This window comes from Callithrix jacchus, chromosome X (genome assembly GCF_049354715.1).
Source record: "Callithrix jacchus isolate 240 chromosome X, calJac240_pri, whole genome shotgun sequence".
NCBI classification, from domain to species: Eukaryota; Metazoa; Chordata; class Mammalia; order Primates; family Cebidae; genus Callithrix; species Callithrix jacchus.
In genome coordinates, this window is record NC_133524.1 from 114,767,953 (window position 1) to 114,784,061 (window position 16,109).

At 41.6% G+C, this 16,109-nt stretch overlaps 1 protein-coding gene across 23 annotated transcripts in view; it reads left to right on the forward strand.

Annotated features, from left to right (window-relative positions):
* Positions 1 to 16,109, forward strand: part of LOC144580984 (uncharacterized) — a 94,757-nt gene that overhangs the window by 3,680 nt on the left and 74,968 nt on the right. For 10 of the 23 annotated variants that reach the window (XR_013531415.1, XR_013531414.1, XR_013531426.1 and 7 more), the window contains exons 2-3: positions 2,017 to 2,060; positions 3,762 to 3,837. Coding sequence is in view for 3 of the 23 variants with exons in the window: in XM_078362470.1 (XP_078218596.1) it covers positions 2,036 to 2,060; positions 3,762 to 3,837 (101 nt within the window). In the remaining 20 variants the exon portion in view is untranslated. Of the gene's footprint in view, positions 1 to 2,016; positions 2,061 to 3,761; positions 3,838 to 9,950; positions 10,054 to 11,579; positions 15,985 to 16,109 lie in introns of all 23 variants that reach the window. The other 13 variants (XR_013531418.1, XR_013531416.1, XR_013531417.1 and 10 more) reach the window with 8 other exon arrangements.

A 16,109-nucleotide genomic window follows, 5' to 3' on the forward strand; every position in this document is an offset into this window, starting at 1 on the left:
AATTCTCCTGCCTCAGCCTCCTGAGTAGCTGGGACTACAGGCACCTGCCACCATGCCCAGCTAATTTTTTATTTTTAGCAGAGACGGAGTTTCACCATGTTGGCCAGGCTGGTCCTGAACTCCTGAGCTCAGGTGATCCACCTGCTCTGGCCTCCCAAAGTGCTGGGATTACAGGCGTGGACCACCATGCCCTGCCAGGATTTGCTTTTTTAAGAGGAATCATTCACTTTCCTCCCCATTCCATGTTGTCCCCAAAAGCAACCACTTTGTTTTTTTAACTTTTTGAATATTTTCCTGTATATCTTTAAAGAGCATATTTTTATTTGGGAAAAAGAAGCCTCAACATAGGCCAATTACCGTCCTCACTTGCAGTGATTTTTAAATTGGTCAGCTCTATTAAATATTAACATATGGTAAATTATGGAAGCAACAGTCACAATGCAGCCTAACTTTTGTCCATTTAAATGAAAGAAGACAGCCATGCTCAATAGTTAGGTACTAGAGTAACTGAAGTAACACAATACATACTTGTAAAAAACATGGGCTGGGTGCAGTGGGTCACGCCTGCACCCAGTTTCAGAGGCCAGGTGGGCAGATCAGCTGAGTTAAAGAGTTTGAGACCAGCCTGGCCAACACAGGTGAAACTCATCTCTACTAAAAATACAAACGTTAGCTGGGTATGGTGGTGTGCACCTGTAATCCCAGCTACATGGGAGGCTGAGGCAGGAGAATCGCTTGCACCTGGCAGGCGGAGGTTGCAGTGAGCCAAGATCACACCATTGCACTCCAGCCTGGGGACAGAAAGCAAGACTCCCTCTCAAAAAACAAATTGCAGAATTTTGTTTGCTCTCATGTAAATACCTATATAATATCCTTGATCTTGCTTCTTGATTCATAAATTCTAAATTATTAACTCTGATCTTCACAGAAAAGCTTGCCAACTCCTGGTTTAATAGATAGAATAAAAAGAAGTATGAAAAGCAATTGACATGATGTACTTGCTATGTGACATTGGGAAGTCACTTTACGTCTCTGGTCTTTATTTTTATTATTTATAAAATGGAGATAAAGGGTAATGGGTTGATGAGATAAACTCTAGCATGAATCTCCCACCCCCTAAGTATTTGATTAATTATACCAACATTTATTGAGTTACTATTATGTACTAAGACCTGTTAAATGAATTGGGGATATAGCATGAAACAAATTTTTTTTTTTGAGATGGAGTTTCACTCTTGTTGCCCCGGATGGAGTGCAATGGCACGATCTCAGCTCACCGCAACCTCCACCTCCCGGGTTCAAGCAATTCTCATGCCTCAGCCTCCCAAGTAGCTGGGATTGCAGGCCTGCACCACCACAACTGACTAATTTTTGTATTATTAGTAGAGGCGGGGTTTCTCCATGTTGGTCAGGCTGGTCTCAAACCCCCAACTGTAGATGATCTGCCCGCCTCGGCCTCCCAAAGTGCTGGGATTACAGGTGCGAGCCACTGCGCCCAGCTGAAACAAAATTTTTGTCCGGAAAGAGGATACTGTTCTCAATGAAAAGAGACTTGAGATGCAGCGTATGGTCTGAGATTGGATCATGATTTGAACAAATTTGCTTTAGAGGACATTTTTGGGAAAGTTAGGGAAATTTGAATATGGATGCTTATTAGATGATGTGAAAACTTATTAATGTGAAATGGTGGAGGTCACTAACTGAAAAGGGCAGTTGTGAAACATTTTGTACACTGTTTCATTTTTGGTAGAAAATGCATTACGTATTATACACACTTAGAAAAATATCTGAAATGATATATACTAAGCTGTTAACAGTGGTGATTTCTGTGTGATGGGAACACAGTGTTCTATTTAGTTATTTTGCTTTTGAATTTTTCACAATGAATATATACTGCTTTTGTAAAAATAACAGATGATTTCTAATTTAAAAAATAATCTCTCTTTTCACAAAGCTTATAGTTAATGCCTCTTGTAAGTATTCACATTGTCAAATTTGTCACTATTTTTTTTGCAGGGTGGGAAAACATGTAAGAATGGAGGCTCCCCCCTCCCTTGCAGGTAACAAAGTATCGGGGTATTCTCTGTGAAATGCTGCTGAATGTAAACTGATGCTACTGGCATTCCTCTGGGAGTTTTACTGATAAGTAGAGCTTTCATAGTCTTCCCAATTTCAGATGACTCTAGATTGAATTTCTTTTTTCTTTTTCTTTCTTTCTTTTTTTTTGAGACAGAATCTTGCTCTGTCATCCGGGCTGGTATGCAGTAGCATGATCTCGGCTCACTGCAACCTCCACCTCCTGGGTTCAAACAATTCTCTTGCCTCAGCCTCCTGAGTAGCTGGTACTACAGGCCCCCACCACTGTTGCCTGGCTAATTTTTGTATTTTTAGTAGAGACGGGGTTTTGCCATATTGGCCAGGCTGGTCTTGAACTCCTGACCTAAGGTGATCCACCCACCTTGGCCTCCCAAAGTGTTGGGAAAACAGGCATGAGCCACTGCACCTGGCCTAGATTGAATTTCTTATCCTGCAAAGCCAAGGTGAAGTCCAGACCATGAAAAAGTAGAAAATGTATCAAGATAAATGCTACCTTATGAGCCCTAACAATAGCCCTATCGATAGCTTTCTTATAATGGAGGTTTTCAAAATGAGACTGGATTTTGTAGGGTGACCAGCAATTAAAAAGAAGGACCAGAGAGGCAAATATTGGCAATATACATCTAAGCACTGGTCAGAAAAGAAGGAACCCAGCCCAAGAACCTGCCCAATCTGATACTAGAGTTAGGTGTATCTCTGTTGCATCCATGAGCACATCAGGCTACCAAAGCCTGATGTGATTAAGCATTGGAATCATGTAACTGCTTCTCTTATTGTAGGCCAGGAGTCAGCAGACTTCGGCATGTGGACCAAATCTGGTCTGCCATCTATTTTTGTAAATAAAGTTTTATTGTTTATTTATTTATGTAATGTCTATCACTGCTTTTACCCTCTGATGGCAGAGTTGAGTAGTTGCAACAGAAACTGTATATGACTTACAAAGTCACAAATATTTACAATCTGTTCATTTATGTATTTATTCATAAGACAAGGTCTCACTCTGTCACCCAGGCTGGAGTGCAGTGGAGTGATCATGGCTCACTGCAGCCTTGAACTCCTGGGCTCAAGCGACCGACCCACCTCATCCTCCCAAGTAGCTGGAATTACAGGTGTGCCACACCATGCTCAGCTAATATTTAAATTTTTTATAGAGATGAGGTCTTACTGTGTTGCCCAGGCTGGTCTTGAACTCCTGGGCTTAAGTGATCCACCCGCCTCAGCCTCCCATAAATTCTGGGATTACAGGTATGAGCCACTGTGCCCAGCCTATCTGGCGCTTTAAATAAAAAGTTTATGGACCCCTCTTCTAGATTCAACAGAAAATTGCCTCAGTAGACATGCCTGTGGAAGAGAATAACTACTTCCATTATATTATTTTCTTTTTTTTTTTCCTGTATATTTAAGTCGTGTTCCTTTCATCCAAGGGAAAATGAAGAAAGGGACTTTCTTTGGTTTCTGACTGTGTTTACCTTTGCCAAGGACCTTTGTCTCACTAATCCCTCTCTGCTCTTTTTAAGGAGGGTTTCAGGTTCTGTGTTGTTACCCAAATTGTGACCTTTACAAAACCCCGCTGATCTGCTTGAAATTTGACATGATGTGCCCTTCTCTAGATTTCAGTCTTTACTTGTAGTACTTGCTTATTTAAATTTTGTTTGTCTTTCAAGGTGCCGCTCAAGAACCACTCTCTCCAAGATGTTTTCCTGGATTTCCTCAGCCTAAAATAATCCCTCTTTTTCCTGGGTGAGTCATATCTTTTAGTTTATTCATCTCGTTTGGCTCATATTCACTGATTTACATCCATACTTACTGCTTTGTGCTTATTTGTATTCATGAGTTACATTCTCTACCAGATTTTAAATTCCTTGAGAGTAGGTACATATGTTGTTCAACTTTTTTTTTTTGAGACAGATTCTGGCTCTGTTGCCCACGCTGGAGTGCAGTGCACGATCTCAGCTCTCTGCAACCTCCACTCCCTGGGTTCAAGCAATTATTGTGCCTCAGCCTCCCGAGTAGCTGGGATTGTGGGTACATGCCACCATGCCTGGCTAATTTTTTGTATTTTTAGCACTTTCTTCACGTTGGCCAGGCTGGTTTCGAACTCCTGACCTCAAGTGATCTGCTCACCTTGACCTCCCAAAGTGCTGGGATTAAAGGCTTGAGCCACTGTGCCCGGCCTGTTGTTCAATTTTAAATGAATTATTTTTTCCCATCATCAGATGCAAAAGAGGTTCAACAATAAAGTGAATTGGTAATTTCTACCATGTACTTCAGATCCAATCTTTAGTTCCCCAGTGTTTCCACTGAGGATTTTCCCTGTGAATGGTGGAGTCACTTCCTTTGTCCCGAGTCATCTTTGTAATTCAAGCACCAAGCTATGATTTTCTATTCCATTGCTTTGATGGAGTTACTTCCACTAGGGGGAGCTCCTTACTATGCTATATAGTCAATTTCTTTCTCTTCAGGAGACAAAAGAAGAAAGACTTCCTCAGACAAAATGTCAAAACAATGGTAGGAAGTAGGAACTGAAAACATCTCCTGGGGTTTGACGATGTCACAACACTAGCTGGCTCCTCAAATGCCATTTCACTTGTCATATTGTGTTTTGGTATAATTCTGGCTCATGTGCCAAGATTTCCCCCTAACCAATCTATTTCATTCATTCCATTTACAAATACATATTGTGCAATACTTTGTATTGCTGTATGTGGTGGGGCTTCATCTGTGAATAAAACAGACCAAATCCCTGACTTTATGGAGCTTATATTCACATATGGGCAGCAGACAATAAGTGAGATAAAGAAAGAAAATATACAGTCTAGTAGATAGGGATAAATATAAAAGAAAAAAGCAATACAGCATCTCATAGGCTATTGTAAGAATTTTGAATGTGATGGGAAGCATTGGGGAATTTTGAGTAGGGGAGTGATGTGATCTGACATATTTTATAAGAATTGCTGTGGTTGTTTTATGGAAAGTAAATTATAAGGGGGCAAGCTTGGGTCAGGGGAGGAATAGTGGAATTGGGGAGAAGTCGTTGGATTTTAGATACATTTTGAAGGTGGAGCCAACTGAATTTGCTGACAGACCAGATGTAGGATATGAGAGGAATCAAGAAAAGCAGGGTCACCATATGGCATAGCACTAGTAGCATTGACGAAAATGTGACTGGTGCCTTGGGAGTTCTGTAACACGGCATCTCTGTCCAAGATGATGCCAAGGCTTTCGGCCTGAATGGTCGGAAAGATAGAGTTGACACTAACTGTAATGGTGAAGACTGTCAGATGAACAGGGTTGGGAGTATATTGGAAGCTCAATTTTGGGTGTGTTTAATTTGAGCTGCCAGTTAGACATCTAAGTGGGGATGTTGAATATGCTGTAGGATGTATGAGCCTGGCATTCAGAGGAGTGGCCCAGGCCAGAGATAAAGATTTCTGAGTCATAGGCATCTACATCGTATTTAAGGTATGATATGGACGAAATCACCAAGGAGTGAGAATAGTTAGAGAAGAGAAGGTGACCAAGGACCAAGCCCTGAGACATCTCAACATTTAGAGTTTAGGAACGTAAAGAGGAACAAGCAATGGGGGCTAAGAAAAAGTGGCCAGAAGGTAGTAGGAAAAGCAGATGAGAATGGTGTCCTGGAAGCCAAGTGAAGAAGATGCTTCAATGAAGAGCGAATGATCAACTGTGAAAAATACTTCTGGTTGGCCAAGTAAGATGAGGGCTGGGAATTTTTGGTAGAATTTAACAACATAGAGGTCGCTAGTAGCCTTGATAAAAGCTGTTTCAGTGAACAAAAGCTTGATGAGAATGGTTCAAAAAGGAAGGAGAAGAAGAAAATTGTAGACAGGGAGTATAGACAAATCTTTTGAAGATTTTTGTTTTAAAGATGAGCAGAGAAATGAGGCAGTAACTCAAATGGTATGTGGGATCGAGAAAGGGTATTTTGAGTGGGAGAAATAATTGCAAGTTTGCTCCAGGAGCACTTACTGAGCGTTGAGTTCACTTGTACTTATTCACCTTCATTTCTTGGGGGTTGTACCCAGTAATCCTCAGGGAAGGTAGAGATGACAGGAGCAGATGTTGCCAATAGGTTTGAGTGGAATGAACTCTAAGGGAACCCATGGATGCCCTTTAATAAAACTGAGTTCAGAACCTCTGCAGTTAGCAGAACAGAGTATCTTCATGTATGGAAAAAAAACTGGGGCTGTGAGGTCCAGCTATCCTTTTCACCTACATGGTGATTCTAGCCTCTTTTTCCAACTTTGGAAGATCTGGCCTCAAGTTACATTAAAGAGAGTCTAAGGATCTCCTTCAAGAACTATTATCTATCGCATGGAAGGGAGAGGAAAAGAAGTTCTTACAGGTACTGTGACGCTGACTAAAACCCCCGGAAATGTTTCAACCAAGTGGGAAACTTGACATAAACATTCTGGCCACAGAGTCATTGGTTATTTCCCTATTCCTTGGTGAGACGTGGCCTCACTAGCAGAAGACAGTATAGTGCTGGACTTGCTTCTTAGCTTTGTACTTTAGTAGTGATGGATTTGAAAACACATACAAGTTTTACTGGGCTCCATGTAGTGTTTTGGTTTGATTTTTTTAATTTTTAACTTTTATTTTTATGTTTTTGAGACAGTCTCTCTCTGTCGCCTAGGCTAGAGTGCAGTGGTGTGATTTCGGCTCACTGCGACCTCCACCTCCTGGGTTCAAGCAGTTCTCCTGCCTCAGCTTCCCAAGCAGCTGATACTACAGATGCCTGCTATCATGCCTGGCTAATTTTTGTTCTTAGTAGAGGTGGGATTTCACTATGTTGGCCAGGCTGATCTCGAACTCCTGACCTCAAGTGACATGCCTGCCTCAGCCTCTCAAAGTGCTGGGATTACAGGCGTGAGCCACTGTGCCCAACCTCAATTTCTTTCCTATTCTCATGCCTTCAGGGCTGAGCTCATATGTTACCTGCTCCACAGAGCCTTCTTTGAGCCCACTCTCTAGCAAAAGTCATAATTTCCTCTCTGCATCTATATTTTTTTTCTTTCTTTCTCTCAGCATATATCACATTGTGCTATGGTTGTGTGGTTGTAAACTGAAAAGGCAGTAGAGGGTAGTGATGAGAGCTAGGGTTCTGGAGCTAGGCTGTTTGTATTCAAATGATGGCTCTTGCAAGTTGCTTAACCTCCCCAAGCCTCAGTTTCTTATCTGTCTCATCTCAATTTAATAATAATAATATAATAAGGGTTTCATAATAGGGATTTTGTAAAGATTAAAGAGATTAACAATGTGAAGTACTTAGAACAGTGCCCAGCACAAAGTAAGTGCTTAGTGACCTTTTGTCATTTGTCTCTCTTCTCATTGAGGAATAAGACCATAGTTTGTCTTTGTACTACTAATGCGTATTGCTGGCCTTGGTAGAGAGTACTAGGTACTTAATCCATTTTTGTGTGAATAAACCACATTTCTAAATCAAACCAATTTAAGTTCTTGTTTAATAATTTCATAGGTATATAGCCCTTTTATGAGATCACTCATTCATTCCTGTGTACCACTCTGTGTAGTAGTTAAGAATGGGGTTGGGCGCGGTGGCTCACACCTATAATCCCAGCACTTTGGGAGGCCGACACAGGCAGATCATGTGGTCAGGAGATCGAGACCATCCTGGCTAATATGGTGAAACCCCATCTCTACCAAAAATTAGCTGGGCATGGTGGCACGCGCCTGTAATCCCAGCTACTCGGGAGGCTGAGGCAGGAGAATTGCTTGAATCCAGGAGGCAGAGGTTGCAGTGAGCCTAGATTGTGCTACTGAACTCCAGCTTGGGTGACAGAGTGAGACTTGGTCTCAAAAAAGAAAAAAAGGAATGAGGGTTCTGGTGCCGATCACCTAATTTGTATTGTTGCTTTGCCACTTATTTTCTGGATGAGATTAGGCATGATACTTAACATCTCAGTGCCTCAGCTCTCTCACCTGGAAAATGAGGTGAAATACAGGATGTTAAACATAGAGTTTCTGAACACTCAAAAGTTAACTATAAGTATTATTATTATTATTATTATTATTATTATTATTCAAGATGGAGTCTCACTCTGTCACCCAGGCTGCAGTACAGTTCACCCAGGCTGGAGTACAGTGGCGCCATCTCGGCTCACTACAACCTCTGTCTCCTGGGTTCAAGCGATTCTCCTGCCTCTGCCTCCTGAGTAGCTGGGATTACAATTGCTTGCCACCATGCCTAGCTAATTTTTTTTCTGTATTTTTAGTAAAGACAGGGTTTCACCATGTTGGTAAGGCTGGTCTCAAACTCCTGACCTCGTGATCCACCCACGTTGGCCTCCCAAAGTGTTGGGATTACAGGCGTGAGCCACGGTATCCAGCCAACTATAAGTATTATTAATCTTATCAGCAATTAAATGATTTAATGAATACCTACAATGTTCCAGGAATTGTGCTAATAATGGAGGTGCAGAGATGAATAAGGCTGGGACCCTGCTCTCAGAAAACCTATAAGCTAGTGAAGGTAACAAGTGCGATCAAATCCATATGTATGGAACCTAACAGAAGAAGGAACCAATTTAACAGGAGGGAACAGTAACAGGAAAAGGCAGGGTAGTAAGACCTTATATAGAAGGAAATCCTGAGCTTTGCATCTGTGGGTTGACAGTCCTGGGATATTAATGTCAAGTACACATTGAAATCCCTTTTGTGGTTCATCAGAGATGAGTTTTATAACAGATTTCTCCTATCAGATTTTCTTTTTTTGTTTGTTTTTGTTTCACTGAAAGCATTTACCTGGAAGATTTTCTTAATAAGACCACTTAACGAGAGACCTCCAGACAGTGATGCTCTCTGTCTCACTTGGCAGCACAGTGACTGCACTGCCATTCACCTCCCCTTCCTCCCTTGCCTTCTGAGAGATCTGGTTGGTTTTAGGAGCACTGTTACTGGATTCAACATTGCATCTAGACTTGAGGATTCTTTGTTCACATCTGGTTTGAAAAAGAATGTTTGAATAGCTTCTCTCTGTCCTCTTTGCATGGAAAGAGAAAAAGGGCTAATTGTTTTATGGAAACTTCAATCTGCTATTTGAGTGAATTTTATGATAAATGCATATAACCAAGACCAGTCTTGGTTACTGCCTTCTAGTTTGGGGGCCTCAGATAAATTTTAACGCTTCTCAGAAAATGTGGAATTGTCATGTCAATAAATCTTGTCTGATGCCTAAAAAAAACCCCACCCTGCATTTTGAATCCCAGACAACCTGTTCTGGGCCAACAGTGTATCATGAGGCTTTCCAAAATGCACCAAACATAGTTTTAAATAGCTTTCCTTGGGCAAAGCACCTCTTTCCTTTTGAACTTAAGCCAGAGGGCCCTCACCAGCCGAAGACTAAATTTCAGATGTTACTGTCTGGCCCTGTTCCTCTCTTTCAGTGAATATTCTGAAAAAGTTGGCATTTAGATTCTTTCTTTCCCACCCTAACAATCAGGCAGGAGAGAAGTAGAGAATAGCATATGTTCTAAGAAAGGGCTGGGGTCCCTTTCTAGCTCACCCTTTTAACAGAGGCCTCTCAGAGATGGTGGGACTGGAGCTACATTTAAGTTATTGAGATCAAAGACAAGGTGCAGGTAGATGAAAATCTTAATGTTGCTTGTCTCTCAGAAAACCAATAAAGCCACTGAAGTTCATCTTGTTCCCCCAAGTAGTTAATGAGAACAATAGAATTTTGAGTTCCTAGTGTTCCTTTGGAGCTGATTTTGGCAGATGACAAGCAGTTTGTAAAAGGGCTTATTATTCAAGTAGAGTTTTGGCTGCCTGACTTTTAAGGTTGATTATTTATTTTACATGTTGTATAACAGGAGTGTTGGGCAGTGCTCAGAAGAGGTTTTTGGGGTCAGAGATGTAAGGACTTCTTTGACTGGCTTCTCCCAACAGAAACAGATTCCAGCTGCGGAGCAAGGGGTAAGCTTGTACACACGACCCAAGCCATGGCTTTTGTCTAGCCCCTTACCACCAGACAGGCCTTCTCACCAAGTTCCTTTAGGGGGAGAATATATCGAAATTCTTAACTTGTCAGTAACCCAAGAAAAATATTTCTCTGTGTATGTAAGTTCTCAAACTTTCATTGGTGATGTGACCTGCTTTTTAAAGAAACATTTTTAAAGACATAGTTTGGGCTTTTGCAATAAGCAAAGTGGGGTCCCTGTCAGATCAGTAAGTAGATGCTCTGAAAGGCAGAGCTTTCAACTGGTTATAGTGAAAAATAGCTAAGAGAGGTCTTCCCTCGTTTGTGAAGAGTGTCAAGCCAAAGTTGTTCCAGCCCTTTTGTTTTCAAGGTTTAAATTGTTGTGCTTCCTGGCCAGGCATGGTGGCTCACACCTGTAATCCCAGAACTTTGGGAGGCCAAGGCAGGTTGATCACTTGAGGTCAGAAGTTTGAGACCAGCCTGGATAACATGGTGAAACCCTGTCTCCACCAAAAATACAAAAAAAAAAAAAAACCAAACAGCCAAATGTGATAGTGCATGCCTATAGTCCCAGCTACTCGGGAGGCTGAGACGAGACTCTCTTGAGCCGGTGGGCAGAAGTTGCAGTGAATGGAGATCGTTCTACTGCACTCCAGCTCACTCCAGAGTGAGATTCTGTCTCAAAAAATAAACATAAAAAAAAATGAAGTGTTGTGCTTCCTATCTTATGCTGGACCTGCTGGCTCAATGAGAGATTGAGGCGAATGTTAGACATCTTGGAGACAGTGAATGAAGGATGTTCTTCTCCTTCCTATTCTAAACTTTAAAAGTATGCTGAACCAGGGCCTATGAGATGCTGAGATTTTTTTTTGAGATGGGATCTTGCTGTCGCTGAAGCTGGACTTGAATTCCTGGGCTCAGGCAATCCTCCTGCTTCAGCGTCCCAAGGAGCTGGGACTACAGGTACTTGCCACTATCAGATAGCTTTGATAAACAGAAACTTAGTTGTGTCTCCTGTTTTTTATGGGAACCTAATGTATGAGGGAGTTCTGTGTATAAAGGCTACAAGCCAGCATTTGTGTCCAGTGTCATCAGTAAAATGGGAAGTAGCAGAAGGAGATGATAGGTGCCTAGGAAGAGATTTCATGAGCTATTCAGTACATTTTGGATGCTTTATGATATTTGGAAGATGTATGTCCTTAGGAGAGATCGCCTCTACACTTGAAGTTACTATTTCATGGCAAACCATTCTCCTTCAGAGACAAAGTTTTGTCGAGGAGAGTCTTGGGAAACATGAAATCTGATTATCCTGGTAGAGTTTGTGTCTCTAAAAGGAACTATACATTGTGGGTGTGAGTAGCTTAATTTCTTGCACTAAGGTTCTGGTATCCTAAATGGAACACTGCTTTGGTGCCTGTATTAGTCAGGACAGGCTAGACTGATACAGCAACAAATAACAAAGGTTTATGTGTTGCTCACATAATATTTGATATAGAGTGGTTGGCCCTCTTCTATCTTGTAGCCATGCCATCTGGAACAGATGACCTCCAAGGACACCATAGCAAAGAAAAGGAGAACTGGAAGCCCATGTGCCTTAATCCCCTCATCCCAGAGGTAACATAGAACTTCCACATACATTTCATTGGCAAGAACTTAACACCTAGCCCCAATCTAACCACAAGGAAGACTGGAATATGTAGAGGCATACCTAGTAGATTTTATGTCTATTAATAGTCTCTGCTATACCCCCTCGGTACCAAGTGACCACTAACTTCCCACCCTACTCACCAGGAATGTATAGCTGGTGATGATTTTCTAATTCTGTAAGAGTCTGGATTGTGAACATCAGACCACCTCTTCAGTCTAACAGACCGTGCTTGTTTTACCCAAGGCGAGGAGGCAGCACAGGCAGTACTCACTTGTTTGTCAGTTATAGTCCTTTCCCTCTCTCATTACTCACCATGAAACACACATTGTCCCTTCTACTTCTGTCCCAAGCGTCATACTCATAACATAAGAAGTGCCCCCAGATCAAACAGGAGTTCTTAAATAGAAAGCAAGATATTTGTTCTTTATGAGATTGACCTTAGAAGAATGAGGCAGGCTGTACCTAATTCTGTAGGGACTCTTAATATCTCATGGTTGTGTCACCATAAATTAATTCCTGATAAACCCTCTAACAAGGCTAAGTGAGCAGAATTTCCCAGTGTCCTGAGAGAAGGAAAATTAATGTGGTCTTTCTCCCAGGAGAAGGATGACTAGTGGAGCCTTTTCCAGATTTCTCACTAGAAGTAAAAACCAAATTCCCAGAAGGAACCTGAGCGGCAAAAGTGGTTGGCTGCTCCTGACCTGACTCATAGTGTTTAACTGAACCATACCACTAGAGTATACTAGTGTTTGTGTATGTACATGCATACACACACGCACATTCACACACAATCCTATGGTATTTGGTGACTTTGGATGCGCAGCTCTTGCAGCAATTTCCTGCTGTCATTCTTTTCCCTTTGAATCTCACGGGTGAGCAAACTAGAGAAATACTATTGTCTTACTGCCTTTAGTAATCTTCCATAGAAAAGGAGTGACTGGAGGCAGTGTAGATCAACCCAAGCAGTACAAATCTGCCAGAATTGCAGCTCAGCTTCCTTGCCTCCAGCATGTGTACCTTTCTGAAGGGTAGGCCCTTAGGCCAGATGTAAGTTATCCACTCTGTGCATAACTGTTTGACTTGGCTTAGAAGCATGAAAGGTGCAGAAATGTAAGATGGGTAAAGGGACTACATCTGAAATAGGGCCGTGATGATTAGTTCTCCCTTTCCTTCCTTTGGCTTCATTGCTGTATTCCATGTGGGTCTTGATATCTTGAATCTGGATGAGATACCCAAATAGTCAGTCCTTGAATATAAATCATATCCTTGTATAGAATCACTGCCAAATTCAGTATGGTTAAAAGATTTTTGACACCCAGCTGCAGCATTCACTCTGGTTGGAATTTACCATGTAAATTTATTTTACATATGTAAGTATCATATCCTTTATAATGCATTCTTAATTGTTGCTCAGTTCTTCCAGATATAATTTCTTTAAAAAATTCCTTATGTAATATTTTAATCCTAGTTGGAAAACATCACTTGACAGTTGCTGTTTATACAGGCATACCTCATTTTATTATGCCTGGCTTTATTGTACTTTGCAGATATTGTGTTTTTCACAAATGGAAGGTTTGTGGCAACCCTGTGTTGAGCAAGTCAGTCTGTTGGCACCATTTTCTCAACAGCATGTGCTAACTTTGTCTCTCTCACATTTTGGTAATTCTCTCAGTATTTCAAACTTTTTTTATTATGATTATATCTGGTATGGTGAGCTGTGATCAGTGATCCTTGATGTTACCACTGTAATTATTTCGGGGTACCACACACTGTGCCCAGATAAGACAGTGAACTTAATTGATAAGTGTTTATGTATTCAGACTGTTCCACTGACTGGCCCTTCTCCAAACTCTCTCCTTCTCCTTAGGCCTCCCTGTTCCCTGAAATACAACAATATTGATATTAAGCCAATTAATAACCCCACAGTTATTTCTAAGTGTTTAAGTGAAAGGAAAAGTCACACATATCTCTCACCTTAAATCGAAAGCTAGAAATGACTAAGCTAAGTGAGGGCATGTCAAAAGCCCAGCGAGGCCTCTTGTGCCAATTAGCCAAGTTGTGAATGCAAAAGAAAAGTTCTTGAAGAAAATTAAAGTGCGGTTCCAATGAGCATGCGAATGATAAGAAAGTGAACAGCCTTATTGCCAATATAGAGAAAGTTTTAGTGGTCTAGATAGAAGAGCAAATGTTTCCTTAAGCCATGGTATTCCCTTAAGCCAAAGCCTGCCTAATCCAGAGCTAGGCCCTAACTCTCTTCAATTCTCTGAAGGCTGAGAGAGAGGAAGAAGCTGCCGAAGAAAAGTGTAAAGCTAGCAGAGATTAGTTTATGAGGTGTAAGGAAAGAAGCTGTCTCGATAACACTAAAGTACAAAGTGGAGCAGCAAGTGCTGATGGATAAGCTGCAGCAAGTTATCCAGAAGATTAACCAAGATCATTGATAAAAGTAGCTGCACTAAACAACAGCTTTTCCATGTAGACAAAACAGCCTTATATTAGAAAGAGATGACATCTAGGAATTTAATTTTTTTGAGACGGAGTCTCACTGTATTGTCCAGGCTGGAGTGCAGTGGCACCATCTCAGCTCACTGCAATCTCCGCCTCCAGGGTTCAAGCAATTCTCCTGCCTCAGCCTCCTGAGTAGCCGGGATTACAGGTGCCCGCCACCACACCACGCTAATTTTTATACATTTTAGTAGAGATAGAGTTTTGCCAAGTTGGCCAAGCTGGTCTTGAACTCCAGACCTCAAGTGATCCGCCTGCCTTGGCCTCCCAAAGTGCTGAGATTAGAGGCGTGAGCCACCATGATGGGCCGGCATCTAGGATTTTAATAGCTGGAGAGGAGAAGTCAGTGCCTGGCTTCAAAGCTTCAAAGGAAAAGCTTACTCTCTTGTTAGGAGCTAATGCAGCTGGTGACTTTAAATTGAAGCCAATGTTCATTTATCATTCTAAAAAATCCTAGGGTCCTTAAGAATTATGCCATATTCTGATTGTGTTCCATAAATGGAACAACAAAGCCTGGATGACAGCATGTCTATTTACAGCATGGTTTTTTGAATATGTTAAGCCCACTGTTGAGACCTATTGCTCAGAAAAAAGGATAATTTTCCAAACATTACAGCTCATTAGCAATGCACTTAGTTACCCAGGAGCTCCGATGGCTATGCCCAAGGAGATTAATGTTGTTCTCATGTCTGCTAACACAACATCCATTCTGTTGCCGATGGATAGACTTTCAAGTCCTATTTTTTTAAAAAACTACATTTTGTAAGGGTGCCATAGAGCTATTTCTTTGATAGATCTAGGTAAAGGAAATTGAAAATCTTCTGGAAAGGATTCATCATTCTAAATGCCATTAAGAACACTTGTGATTAATAGGAGGAGGTCAAAATACCTACCTGGCCTGTAATCCTAGCACTTTGGGAGGCCAAGGCGGGTGGATCACTTGAGGTCAGGAGTTCAAGACCAGCCTAGCCAACATGGTGAAATCCCGTCTCTACTAGAAATATAAAAAATTAGCCAGGTGTGGTGGTGGGCACCTGTAATCCCAGTTACTCAGTAGGCTGAAGCAGGAGAATCTCTTGAACCTAGAAGGTGGAGGTTGCAGTGAGCCGAGATTGTGCCTCCACACTCCAGCCTGGGCAACACAGTGAGACTCCATCTCAAAACAAAAAATAAAACAAACAAGAACATCAACCAACATTAACAGGACAGTTGAGAAGTTTAATACGCTTCGCATCTGTGTCCCCACCCAAATCTCATGTTGAATTGTGATCCTCAGTGTTGGAGCTAAGGCCTAGAGGAAGGTGGTTAGATAATGGGAGTGGTTTCTCATGCTTTAATACTACCCGCCTTAGTTGCTGTTATCACATTCTTGTGAGATCTAGTTGCTTAGAAGTGTGGATCACCTCCTCCCCCCTCTTTCTCCTACTGTGGCCATGTGAAATGACTTGCTCTTCCTTCGCCATCTGCCATGATTGGAAGCTTCCTGAGGCCTCCCCAGAGGCTGAAGCTGCCATGTTTCTTGTACAGCCTGCAGTACCATGAGCCAAATAAACCTCTTTTGTTTATAAATTACCCAGTCTCAGGCATTTCTTTATAGCAATGCAGGAATGGGCGAATACAAAGTTGATTCCAACCTTCATGGATGACTTTGAGGGTTTCAAGACTTCAGTGGAGGAAGTCACTGCAGATGTAGTGGAAATAGCAAGAGAACTAGAATTAGAAGTGGAGCCTGAAGATATGATTGAATTGCTGCAATCTCATGATAAAACTTGAACAGGTGAGTATTGCTTCTTATAGATGAGCAAAGAAAGTGGATTTTTTGAGGTGGAATTTTACTCCTGGTGAGGATGCTCTGAACATTGTTGAAATGACAACCAAGGATGTAGAATATGACATAAACTT